General features: G+C 31.7%; 1 protein-coding gene across 2 annotated transcripts; it reads left to right on the top strand.

Moving 5' to 3' along the window:
• The first annotated feature begins 732 nt into the window (after positions 1-732).
• LOC111418183 (uncharacterized) lies at positions 733-10859 on the top strand. Of its 2 annotated transcripts, none has more exons than XM_023050659.2 (3): positions 733-1939; positions 2017-2271; positions 9780-10859. In XM_023050659.2, exons 1-3 carry the CDS (start codon positions 917-919, stop codon positions 10491-10493), a joined length of 1992 nt encoding a protein of 663 aa, XP_022906427.1. In that variant the 5' UTR covers positions 733-916; the 3' UTR covers positions 10494-10859. The 2 variants fall into 2 exon arrangements, with proteins under 2 accessions (XP_022906427.1, XP_022906426.1); XM_023050658.2 differs by having other exon boundaries at positions 734-1939; positions 2017-2286.
• The last annotated feature ends 2182 nt before the right edge of the window (positions 10860-13041 follow it).

Raw genomic sequence — 13041 nt, forward strand, 5'->3', positions numbered from 1 at the left:
TGTACCGCCATCTTGCGACGAAAAAATTTTCCTTAAATAATTTCAATCATTTTTTGATTTGATTTGTTAAAATTATTTATAAAATCAAATTTATTTAATTTATTTGTTTGTTGGTGATAAATTGAAATATTTGCAAATAAATAATTAAAATTGATAATACAGGTACCTAAAAAGTAAACATAACCTAGAAATTTCGCGACCAAAACAAACATGGCCGCTGTTTTCTTCCCACCTGGGAACATCGAACATCGTTTTAATATTAACCCGAAAATTCTATGTTCTTGAACGGAAATCGTGCTTGACTGAAAATTATCCTGGTGGGGTCCCCTATTAAATGGATTTGTGATGAAGAGATTTGTTAGGTTAGAATTTTAGAGTTTGTTTCTTTTGCATTTTTTTCCCGTTTGGAGTAAATGAGACGATTTTTTCTCGAATTATCAGTATTTAGGATTAAATTGGAAGCTAAAACGACCAATAAAACATAATACAAAATACACAAAAAAATAAAGTTTGTAAAAATAAACTTTGGCGTTTATCTTGTACCGCCATCTTGCGACGAAAAAATTTTCCTTAAATAATTTCAATTTCTCTTTGAATTGATTTGTTAAAATTATTTACAAAATCAAATTAATTAAATTTATTTGTTTAATAGTGATTAATTGAAATATTTGCAAATAAATAATTAAAATTGATAATACAGGTACCTAAAAAGTAAACATAACCTAAAAATTTCGCGACCAAAACAAACATGGCCGCCGTTTTCTTGCCACCTGCGAGTATCGCTTTAATATTAACCCGAAAATTCGATGTTTTTGAAAGGAAATCAAAAGGAAAACGTTAAATTTAAGCCGACGTAAAATGGGGGTTTAAATTAAACCCGATTAGACGTAAAAATCGACTTGTAACAATCTCGACGATGGAGAAAGAGTTTAAACTGTCGGATGTGCCCCGAAAAGAACGAAACTTCCCCACGTTGGAATTAACCGAACAAAACCTTAACGCAAACGCCACCCAACAACCACTCCTCGTGATAAATTCACCAAAAACACCAACTTTATGCAGGAAGTTAAAAGCAGTAAGCTTGGATTCAGATCCCCAAAAGCCATCGAACAGTTTGGAGGTAAACCGTGATGTTATTTCAATGCCAAATACTCCAAAGCGACAAGTCAAACAAAAATTATTGTGCGATTTTGACGATGGGGCTCAAAAATTTACATTAACTCCAAGTTTTAGCTCGAATTTAAGCAGATTCGGATCGAATACGAGTATTTCCGGCTCACAAACGCTTAAAACTCTCCCGGAAGTGATGACACTACAAGATTTTTCGGATAATAATAAAGTGATGGAACCAGTTAGATTAAACAAAACGAAAGGTTTGTTAGAACGTAGAGGTTCGAACGCCAGTTTAACGATAGATTTGGGGTCGACTTTGAATATAAACGAAATTAAAACCCCCATAATTCGATTAAACCCAGCTAGAAGCGTAAACAATTTAAATTTGAGCAGTTTCGGTCATAACGAGACTTGTAACTGTTTAAAACGACCTCCTTTCGTGGGATTCGATCGAAGAAAATCGCAAACGCATATCGAAAAGTGCGATAATTGCACGATTTATGAAGCCGTTCCGAGTAAAAATTGTGTTGTTACTAAAATGGGGAGTCCTAGAAAATGTTGTTGTTTGTGTTCGCATAAATCGCGACGTAAATCTTTATCGAATGAGAATTTGTACGTTCCGCCGTGTAATATTTGTCAAGGTGATTTGAAGAAGGAGTGTACCGGGTTGGCGAAGGGGCATAGGAGAGCTTGTTACCCCCGACAAGCCGATTTGGATGCTTCGCAATTACTCAGCGACGATTTTAAGTTTTATTTACAAAACGTGCAATATTTACAAACAGCTGGGAATGTTTTAAATATTGAGGATTTAAAAATGTCGTGTGAAGTAAATTAATTTTTGTTGTTGATAAAGTTAAGTGAGGTTATTTAGTGGTTAAAATAATGTTTTTTTTTTTATTTTAGATGTTGCGCGTCCCAAAGATTCATCAAGAATTTTGGGAGGTTCCTTTAAATCTCCAAGAAAAATGCTTAGTTTCGGGGAGCCAATCGAGAAATCGTTACCGCGGGGTTCTCCCCAACGAACATTCCCGCGTTATATTAACAACCCAACAGAGCTACATCCACGCGAATTACATAAAAGGCCCTGATTACACCGAAAATTGTTACATAGCGACTCAAGGCCCCATGATGCACACTTGCGAAGATTTTTGGCAAATGGTGTGGAGCTCAAAAGTAAGTTTAATACAGGTAGCCCCCCTCGGTTTACGCCGTTTAATAATTACGCAGTTTATTGTGCCTCAATCCAAGGACAGTAGAATTTAACAGGACTGTTACATCCATTGTATTTTTGTAGTCCACTACGGGTTGGTTGCCCGCACCTACGTCACATTATTTGCCACGCCTGATAACTGTCTGTGTTTTTAGAGGTTATATGATAGACATTAATACGTGTAAAAACATAAAACTTCAAATATAATATGAATGCGTCTAAGATATAACAGCTGGGAGTGGAATATGGTGTGACATAGTTTGCGGGCAGGTTGTCACAACAATGGATGTAGCAGTCCTGTTAGATTCTACTGTCCTTGGTCTCAATCGGTTTTTCGACACAACCTATAAATAATGTCCGACCGAAATTTCGGTTTCGGCCTAAAATAGGGATTTCGGCTATATTTTAGCCGAAATTACGTTTTCGTGAGAATATGTGTCGAGTTACCCCGAATATTCTGACACTATAGAGTGAACACAATAGAAAAGAATAGCAGGTAAGTAACTTTATTATTTAATTGTTGCGTATTATTGCGTTCTCCGTGTTTCCATTAGAGAATAAAGGTTTTAGTTGAACAATTTTTATCTTGTAGGTTTAATCATATATTTTAAAAAGTACAAAAGTGATCTCTCTAGAACTATTTGTAAAGTTTACAATAAATCTTCGTCATTTGGTACTCTTGAACCAAAGAAACAAAGGATTCATGGATTAAAACAACATATATGTTAAGATACCACAATGACTAGTACAAGCAAGTCTTAAAAACGACGTGAAGAGTCTGCAACAAGGAACAATTCACGATGATAGCGAAGTGGCCCAGAGGATTGATAAAGCTATCATAGATGTTATATTGGTTGATATTTACCAATATACAGTATGTCCCTGGATAGAGTTACAAAGAGGAAAAAAAATTTTGTTACTGATTTTTCAAACCTATCTCAGCATAAATAATGTGTCGGATCTGTTCAAACTACTAAGGGTCGGTTTATCAATGTCGAGTTAAATCTGTTAGATACGCAACTCATAGATAAACTTGCCTAACAGATAACCTCAGTGAACCGTTTATCCAGCAACTTTCTACCCGACAGGCGGCAATCTACGAGATAGAACATAGATGGTACCCCTGAGTGTTAACATTAGAAACAGAAATGAAACGTAATTGGTGAAATTTGAATAATTGACTTTAGTTTATGAAGTTGATATAAACAGCTGATCGTGTTTTGGAGGTTACCATTCCTGTATGCTTTCGGTATTGTGCTTTGTTTTCGAAAACCTCTTTTATAATGGAATTCCTACATGAATATTTATTAGACAGCGATAAAGATGAGGATATTGTCCAACTCTTAAATTATAAACGACGACCATATATTGTAAAAGAAAGACAAAAGTCAAAACCACTTTGAGGAATTGGACGACCACGTTTTTTTGTTAGATTTCTGTTAAAAAAGGACAGTTTTGTCGATCTTGGTTAAAATTGAGACGAGTTTATACTGTATTAGATTATAGATTATACAGGCTTCCCCATAATAGACTACCCATTTTATTTTATTAATAAATTCCCTATGAGATAACTAAATAAGTTTTTCTCTGTGGGAATATCTTCTGTAGTCTTTGGGATTTAAGTTAATTATTAATCAAGTAGTCGCCTGTCACAAATAAGTTTTAAATTATTAATTATTATTATCGAGATAATATTCGATATTATTTTTAGTTTCGTCATTTTTTTTCAATATCTGTTTGAACTTTCATGGATTACTCAGTCCAACAACGTGTGTTTTGTGTAGAAACTTACATTAGAAGCAATTCGATAGAAGAAGTTAGGCGTGCATTCCGGCGTTAGTTTAATAACAACAATAGGGGTCACACGCCAAATCGTAAAACTGTTAAGTTATGGGTTCGTCATTGGCGTGAAAATGGTTCTGTACAAGATTTGAAGAAGCCTGGACGTCGAAGAACAATTCGTACACCAGAAAATATTGAACGAGTTAGAATTGCGTTTACAAGAAGTCCTAAAAGGTCTGCTAATCGACAAAGCCTTATCCTAGGAATATCAAAGGGAAGCTTAGATCGAATTATTCGAAAGGATTTAAAATTTCATCCCTATAAGTACCAAATGGCACAGCACCTTAGCAATCAAGATAAAGAAGCAAGGTTAGCATTTTGTCAAGAATTTTTGGATGTACATCAAGGAGCAATTCACTATCTCCTAATGAGCGACGAAGCAAATTTTTATTTGAACGGCATGGTTAATAAACAGAATTTTAGATACCGGTCAAATGAAAATCCTCGTGAAATCTTTACACAGAACCTCCATAATCCAAAAGTTATTGTGTGGTGTGGAGTAGGATCTTTTGGTATTATTGGTCCATATTTTTTTGAGGATGAAAATAACCGCGCTGTAACAGTAACATCCGAGCGCTACGTAAACATGCTAGAGACATTCCTCATTCCAGAATTAAATAGACGAGGATTACTAAACAATCCCTTACTATTCCAACAAGATGGGGCAACAGCTCATACCGCCAGAAACTCAATGAGGGTTCTGCGAGAAATGTTTAATGGTCGACTCATTTCTCGATTCGGAGATTTGCCTTGGCCTTCGAGGTCCCCCGACTTAACGGCACCCGATTTTTTCCTGTGGGGATATTTAAAAGCCAAAGTGTTTGCGAGTCGTCCAGGTACAATCGAGGAACTCAAAGTCAAAATTCGTGAAGAAGTTGAAGGAATAGACGAAGGTTTGCTACGCCGTGTAATGAACCACTTTTTATCTAATATTGAAAAATGTGTTAAAGTTGGTGGAGGTCAATTAGAAGACGTGATTTTTAAAAGTTAGAATTAAATTAGCCAAATATTTATAAGTTATCATAAATCCCAAAAAGATCATCATTTTCTCTTCATGGTGTTCTTTCATGATGTATTCTTTATTAAAAAACTTTTCAAATGAGTCCAAAGATGACGCAGTTATCTCAAAATACAAAAAAGTTAGAATAAAAAACATTAACCCCGAAGTTAGCAACAATGAAGATAGCAATTTAATTTTTAAATATTAATACCAACCTTAATTTTTAATTTTTTTTATTATATTCTTGTTTTCGTGACAAATTTTAACACTTTTTTTAAAAATTAAGAATATATCAAAATGACATTGACATTTCAAACCGGAAGTTGACCATAACTTCATTAATATTGAAGATAAATATGTGAGAGGCAAATGTACTTTCAACACGATGGAGCTCCGGCGCATTTCGCTCGTCAGGTCAAGCAACATTTGGACGAAAGGTTTCCAGGGCGTTGGATTGGTCGTGGTGGTCCTATTAGTTGGCCTCCAAGATCTCCAGATCTCACAGCACTTGATTATTGTTTGTGGGGATGGTTCAAAAGTGAGGTATACAAAGTCAAAGTTGACACTAGGGATGCACTTCTTAGACGCATTCTAAATGTTGCAGTTAATATTAAGGAAAATCGTGCAGCAATTAGGAAAGCAACAAGAGCTCTTAGTAAACGAAGCCGGAAATGTTTAGAAGTTAATGGCGATATATTCGAACAATTACTAAAATAACGCTGATGACCAATATTTAATGTTAATGTATGAGATTTTGTTTAATTGTAGTTATGCAGTAAGAGTTATGCAATAAAAAAAAATAAAATAAAAGAAAATCGGATAACAACATATAAGTTTTTTTACATTATTTTCAAGCGAACCGACTCACCTGTATATTCGTTGGTGGAATATAAAAATTATGGAACTATTTTAGAAAGTATGAAAGTGATCTCTCTAGAACTATTTGTAAAGTTTATTTGTAAAGAACAACATCTATGTAAAGATACTACAATGACGAGTACAAGCAAGTCTTAAAAACGACGTGAAGAGTCTTCAACAAGGAACAATTCACGATGATAGCGAAGTAGCCCAGAGGATTGATAAAGTTATCACAGATGTCATATTGGTTGATATTTACCAATATACAAGGTCCTTCAGCTCAGCTCTCGTCTACTACAGATCAGTTATTAATTAAGTTAGGAATTTAACATTTTGCAGGCTTATACTGTATCTCAGGCCGCATTTCAGGAAATTATTATTGATTATACAGAGTGTATCAAAAAAATTTGACGCCATGATGATATATTTTTTTAAATGGCACGATATATCTCTTCTCATACTTTTGAGTGTCTTTTATGGGTGCCTACAGTTCCAAAATTTTATTGAAATCGGCTGAATGACAATGAATTAAAACAACATATACAGATGGTCCATTTAACGTGAGACAAGCGATTATCTCGAAAATGGTTCATTTTACATCAAAATGAACCAAATGAAAGTTGTTCTGTGCGAAGGGGGACACCATAACATATGACGATTAAAAAAAAATGTGACCTTGACCTTATTTTCAAGGTTATATGAAGACCCACCCTATATGTATACAGTATTGGAAAAAAGTAGAGCAACTTTTAATTTTTGTAGATTAAAATTTTAATTTAATACCTTACCTTAAGGTTTACATTACTATTGTAGTGTATATTATATGGAATTTATGTAGTGAAGATTTCACAAAGCTAGCCTTATTTTATTAGAAATAAAATTAAATTATAAAACTTGGGTTGGAAAAAAGTAAAACAACTTTGCTAAGAAATACGAAGGTTTTATGCCTCAGCAAAGGGGATCTAAGAACGCTCTCAGGCTACCTAACCGGCCATGTGCCCCTAAAATATCACCTCTTTCACATTGGACAAGCTGAGGATCAAACTTGTCGACTATGCAACGACGAGTCAGAAACTGCTGAACATATACTGTGCAATTGCGTCGCCAGAGGCCGTCTAAGGCACAACGTCTTCGGTAAAACTCCCCTGTTACCTACCGACATAAAGGTTCAAGACCTCAGGACAATACTAAGGTTCATTAAGGACCTACATTTGCCCTAAACCTTTGGAGGGCTAAAGTTACAATAGATCTTATAGGTCGCGGTAACGAGAGGGGCCGCCCTCCTCAGCCCGGCAGCAATAATAATAAATAATAAAAGAAATACGAATAAGAAATCAGATTATTAGTTACTAATTTACAATATTAACGTTTAAAAAATTGTAAAATGAAATTAAGGACGAAGTGTTACAAGTTTATGGGCTAAAATTTAAAAACGCTGGTTTTTAACAAAAGAAATATTAAGAATCTTGGGAAAAAATCAAGAAATGACCCAAAAAACACGTTAAAAATAAAAAGAAAGTATGGAAAAGTGACTAAACTTGATTAATTTCAGTTATAAAACTTCTATTGTATGGTAACTAACTTCAGGTTTAAAATGTCAACCTCAATTTTGACATATTTGTAATCGTCATTAAAAATCTTTTAAAATGAGTACAAACACGACATATTTATCTTCAATATTAATGAAGTTATGGTCAACTTCCGGTTTGAAATGTCAATGTCATTTTGACATATTGTTAATTTTTATAAAAAGTGTTAAAATTTGTCACGAAAACAAGAATATAATAAAAAAAATCAAAAATTAAGGTTGGTATTAATATTTAAAAATTAAATTGCTATCTTCATTGTGGCTAACTTCGGGTTTAATGTTTTTTATTCTAACTTTTTTGTATTTTGAGGTAAGTGCGTCATGTTTGGACGCATTTTAAAGGTTTTTTTTAATAAAAAACACATCGTGAAAGAACACCCTGAAGTTGTCTATTTGTCTATTATATGATAACTAACTTCAGGTTTAAAATGTCAACCTCAATTTTGACATATTTGTATTCGTCATTAAAAATCTTTTAAAATGAGTACAAACACGACATATTTATCTTCAAGATTAATGAAGTTATGGTCAACTTCCGGTTTGAAATGTCAATGTCATTTTGATATATTCTTAATTTTTACAAAAAGTGTTCAAATTTGTCACGAAAACAAGAATATAATAAAAAAAATCAAAAATTAAGGTTGGTATTAATATTTAAAAATTAAATTGCTATCTTCATTGTTGCTAACTTCGGGGTTAATGTTTTTTAGCCTAACATTTTTGTGTTTTGAGATAAGTGCGTCATCTTTGGACTCATTTGAAATTTTTTTTAATAAAAAACACATCGTGAAAGAACATCATGAAGTTGTCCATTTGTCTATTATATGATAATTAACTTCAGGTTTAAAATGTCAACCTCAATTTTGACGTATTTGTAATGTTCATTAAAAATCCTTTAAAATAAGTACAAACACGACATATTTATCTTCAATGTTAATGAAGTTATGTTCAACTTCCGGCTAGAAATGTCAACGTCAATTTTGACAGATTTGTAATCGTCGTGAAAAATGAGCTCAAACATGATACGTTTAATTCCGATATTACTCGAGATATAAACAACTTCCGGTTTGAAATGTCAATTTGACATTTCTTAATTTTTATAAAATCTCTTAAAATTTGTTGTAAAAACGAAAATATAATAAAAAAATCAAAAATTAAGGTTGGTATTAATATTTAAAAATTAAATTGTTGCTAACTTCAAGTTTAATGTTTTTTATTCTAACTTTTTTGTTTTTTGAGATAAGTACGTCATCTTTGGACTCATTTTAAAGGTTTTTTAATGAAGATGACAAATATGTCAAAATTGACGGTGACGTTTCAAACCGGAAGTGATTGTATCTCCATTAATATCAAAGTGAAATATGTCGAGTTTGGACTCATTTTAAAGGTTATTTTATGAAGATTACGAATATAATAATAAAATTAAAGTTGACATTGACAACTGAAAATTTTTTGCACGACTAAACCCGAATGATTCTAGTTCTCGTTTTAGTGTTAATTCAATAAAAATATACAACATAGTGATATCTTATGATAACTAGCGCTACCTACCTTTGTAAAATGGATAAGATGAGACATTGTTCTGGCATTTTTTAAATTCTGGTTAGGTTCTAGATTCTATCTCGGTAGGTTTCTGTACTGTTAGTTTGTTAGTGGTTAGATAATAGATGTGTATTCTCGATAATAGTTAGAGTTAGACTATTTGACCAAACTTTGAGTGTTCCTTCTTTCTCTTAAAACCTTTCACATTAAAATTCTTGTTTTTGTTTTTATTAACCTTCCAATATAACTACCAGTGGAATTGGATTCGTATCAATGCGTGCATAACCACATTGTGTTGGTAATATTTTCAGCGTCTTTTGATGTAATCAAATGAACGTTATCAGTAATTACTTGATATCCATTCTCAACTATATTAAAAAGCTGCTTTGAATATTTTACCATTCCAAGACCTTCATGGAATAGTATATGGTCACTACACATTCCCGGTATTATTCAACTTTAACTATATTTAATACAAATAATACATTGTAATATTAAAATACAACAATCATATACTTATACATACATGATTTACATCGGGGCTTGTAGGAACAAAACTGCGGCGTAAACCGAAGGGGCTACCTGTAATAATTTTGTTTTAATTTAAAAAAAATGTTTCTTTTTAGTGCAATTGTATCGTAATGTTAACGAATTTAGTCGAAAAGGGACGATCTAAATGTGAATTATATTTCCCATTGGGTCGCAGAGTCGGAGCCGACCACAAAACTTACCTAACCGTAAAAACTCGTAGAGTACAAGACCGTTTTACGTTCGATCGGACCCAATTAACCTCAACGGCTCAATACGAAGAGGAAACATTTAAATTTGAAGAAACTGACGAAGTTTTTTACGGAAATTTTCGCATTCGCTTTTTAAAAAAACAACAAATCGGGGAATCGTGCACCCTTAGAATGTTATCGGTGACTAAATCGGGCGAATCCGGCGAACGATTAATAAAGCATTTTTGGTTCTCAAACTGGCAAGATCACAAAATGGCGAATCCCGAAACGGTTTTAAATATAGCGAAAGAAATAATTGACGTTATGGACAGAAACGCGAAAAATGTAACCAAAAAGAATGTTAATAACACATCGAAACGTAACTTAATTGGGTCTATACAAGAAAAGCCGATGGTTATTGCGCATTGTAGTGCTGGAATAGGACGAACCGGGTGTTTTTTAGCCATTTTAAATGGTATCCAACAACTGAGAAACACAAAAACGGTCGATGTTTTAGCGATTTTATGTTCTTTGAGGTTACATCGTGGTGGGATGGTTCAAACGGCCGAACAATACGAGTTGATCCACAGGGTTTTGAGGTTGTACGCGGAGGGTATGTAGATGTATTTATTATTTTTTAGTAAAATAGTGAATTATTAATGAAATAAATAAATAAACACCAAAGTAAATTAATATAAAAAATTGTAGAGGTCGTTTCCGATATCGATGTATAGCGATGTAACGATGAATGTGATATTAATTAATCGATTTCCGGTAATTTTATTATTAATTGTATTTGTTTCTTACCACGTTTTTTACCACGAAGGTTGAATGAAAGCGTCCCCCCAAGTTTTTTATTTTTCTACATATATAAACATAACCTACTTTTGTTCCTATTCCGAGTTCAATAAATTATTAAAAAAATCGTAAAAAATGTAGGGGTTAGTGTTGGAAGAGTAAAAAATAAAAAAATAATTAAGATAATAATCGTTTTATTATTATTAATAAAGAAAATCGGTTACACTTTAATAAAAATCGCACCTAAAAACGAAATGTCAAAAATTTAATGTCACTTCATCTTTTTTTAGGTTAAAAACGCTGCTTAAGAAAATGAGTTAATTTGTGAATTTTAGAAGAAAATAATCCTTAAAAGAATGTTCCTTAATCCTGATTAACCAAGTTGTTGTAAGAAAAACCCGAAAATTCAAGAATAATTTCCCGAACCTAACCTCCTGTCATAATTTTGTAATAAAATTAAAGGGGATGTTTTCCAAAAAGTTCAAACATTTTGGAATTTCCAAAAAGGTGAGTGGTGTGAATCAAAGTCACATAAAGTTTTCTATTTTTGAGGTTAAAATTAAAAAAAATATTACTTCTGATTATAATTTTGTCAATTTTTGCACAAATATTCTTAATCTCCGTGAAATTTCCTTTAAAACGACACCAAACACGACATATTTATCACTAAAAACAACCGAGATATGACGATTAAAAAACCATTTTGACAGTTGACGTTTAATGATTTTGAGGTTAACTTTTTTATTCTTTAAGACAACCCCGTCGAGTTTGGGCTCATTTTAAAGCATTTTTCATGTTATTTAAGAAAATGGAGTTAAAATCTCTTAATACATTATTTTGACAGTTGACATTTTTAGACTTTGAGGTTAACTTTTTTATTCTTTAAGACAACTGGGTTTATTTAAAAGCATTCTTAATTTTATTTATTAAAATCGAGTCAAAATCTCATAATAAATTAATTTGACAGTTGACGTTTAATCACTTTGAGGTTAAAATTTTAAAAATTATTACTTCCGATTATACATTTTTCACATATTTTTAATCTCCGTGAAATTTCCTTTAAAACGACACCAAACACGACATATTTATCACTAAAAACAACCGAGATATGACGATTTTAAAATCATTTTGACAGTTGACGTTTAATGATTTTGAGGTTAACTTTTTTATTCTTTAAGACAACCCCGTCGAGTTTGGGCTCATTTTAAAGCTTTTTTCATGTTATTTAAGAAAATAGAGTTAAAATCTCTTAATACATTATTTTGACAGTTGACGTTTTTCGATTTTGAGGTTAACTTTTTTATTATTTAGAATAACACCGTCGAGTTTGGGCTCATTTTAAAGCATTTTTCATGTTATTTAAGAAAATAGAGCTTAAGTCTCACAAAATTGATTTTGACATTTAACTTTTAATGATTTTGAGGTTAACTTTTCTACTTTTTAAGATAACCCTATCGAGTTTGGGCTCATTTAAAATCATTTTTAATCTTATTTAAGAAAATGGAATTAAAATGTACAAAAAAATTATTTTGACATTTGACGTTTTTTGTTTTTAAGGTTAACTTGTTTAAGAAAAATTTTTTCTTTTTCGAGTTTCATCTCGTTTTAAAGCATTTTTGATTTTATTTAAAAAAATTAAGTTAAAATCTACCAAAAATTATTTTGACATTTGACGTTTCTCGATTTTGAGGTTAACTTTTCTATTATCTTAGATAATCTTATCGAGTTTGGGCTCATTTTAAAGCATTTTTAATTTTATTTATTAAAATCGAGTCAAAATCTCATAATAAATTAATTTGACAGTTGACGTTTAATCATTTTGAGGTTAAAATTTTAAAAATTATTACTTACGATTATAAATTTTTTACATATTCTTAATCTCCGTGAAATTTCCTTTAAAACGACTCCAAACACGACATATTTATCACTAAAAACAACCGAGATAGGATGATTTAAAAATCATTTTGACAGTTTAATGATTTTGAGGTTAACTTTTTTATTCTTTAAGACAACCCCGTCGAGTTTGGGTTCATTTTAAAGCATTTTTAATTGTATGTAAGAAAATAGAGTTAAAAATCTCTTAATAAGTTATTTTGACATTTGACGTTTAATGACTTTGAGGTTAACTTTTTTATTCTTTAAGACAACCCCGTCGAGTTTGGTTTCATTTTAAAGCATTTTTAATTTTATTTAATACAATATCTTTAAAATCAAAAAAATTATTAATTTGACATTTGACGTTTTTTTGATTTTAAGATTAACTTCTTTAAAATAAAATTTTTTATTACCGAGTTTGGGCTCATTTTAAAGCATTTTTAATTTTATTTAACGAAGTCGACTCAAAATCTCATAACAAATTATTTTGACATTT

The sequence above is a fragment of the Onthophagus taurus genome, unplaced genomic scaffold, assembly GCF_036711975.1.
Source record: "Onthophagus taurus isolate NC unplaced genomic scaffold, IU_Otau_3.0 ScKx7SY_16, whole genome shotgun sequence".
Lineage (NCBI taxonomy): Eukaryota > Metazoa > Arthropoda > Insecta > Coleoptera > Scarabaeidae > Onthophagus > Onthophagus taurus.

Bases quoted from the DNA above. Each gene is read 5' to 3' on its own strand.
- LOC111418183 (XM_023050658.2), top strand. From the start codon at position 917: ATGGAGAAAGAGTTTAAACTGTCGGATGTGCCCCGAAAAGAACGAAAC. The intron at 1,940-2,016 runs GTAAATTAATTT...TTTTTATTTTAG, and splicing joins ATTTAAAAATGTCGTGTGAA to ATGTTGCGCGTCCCAAAGAT. The intron at 2,287-9,779 runs GTAAGTTTAATA...GTTTCTTTTTAG, and splicing joins AAATGGTGTGGAGCTCAAAA to TGCAATTGTATCGTAATGTT.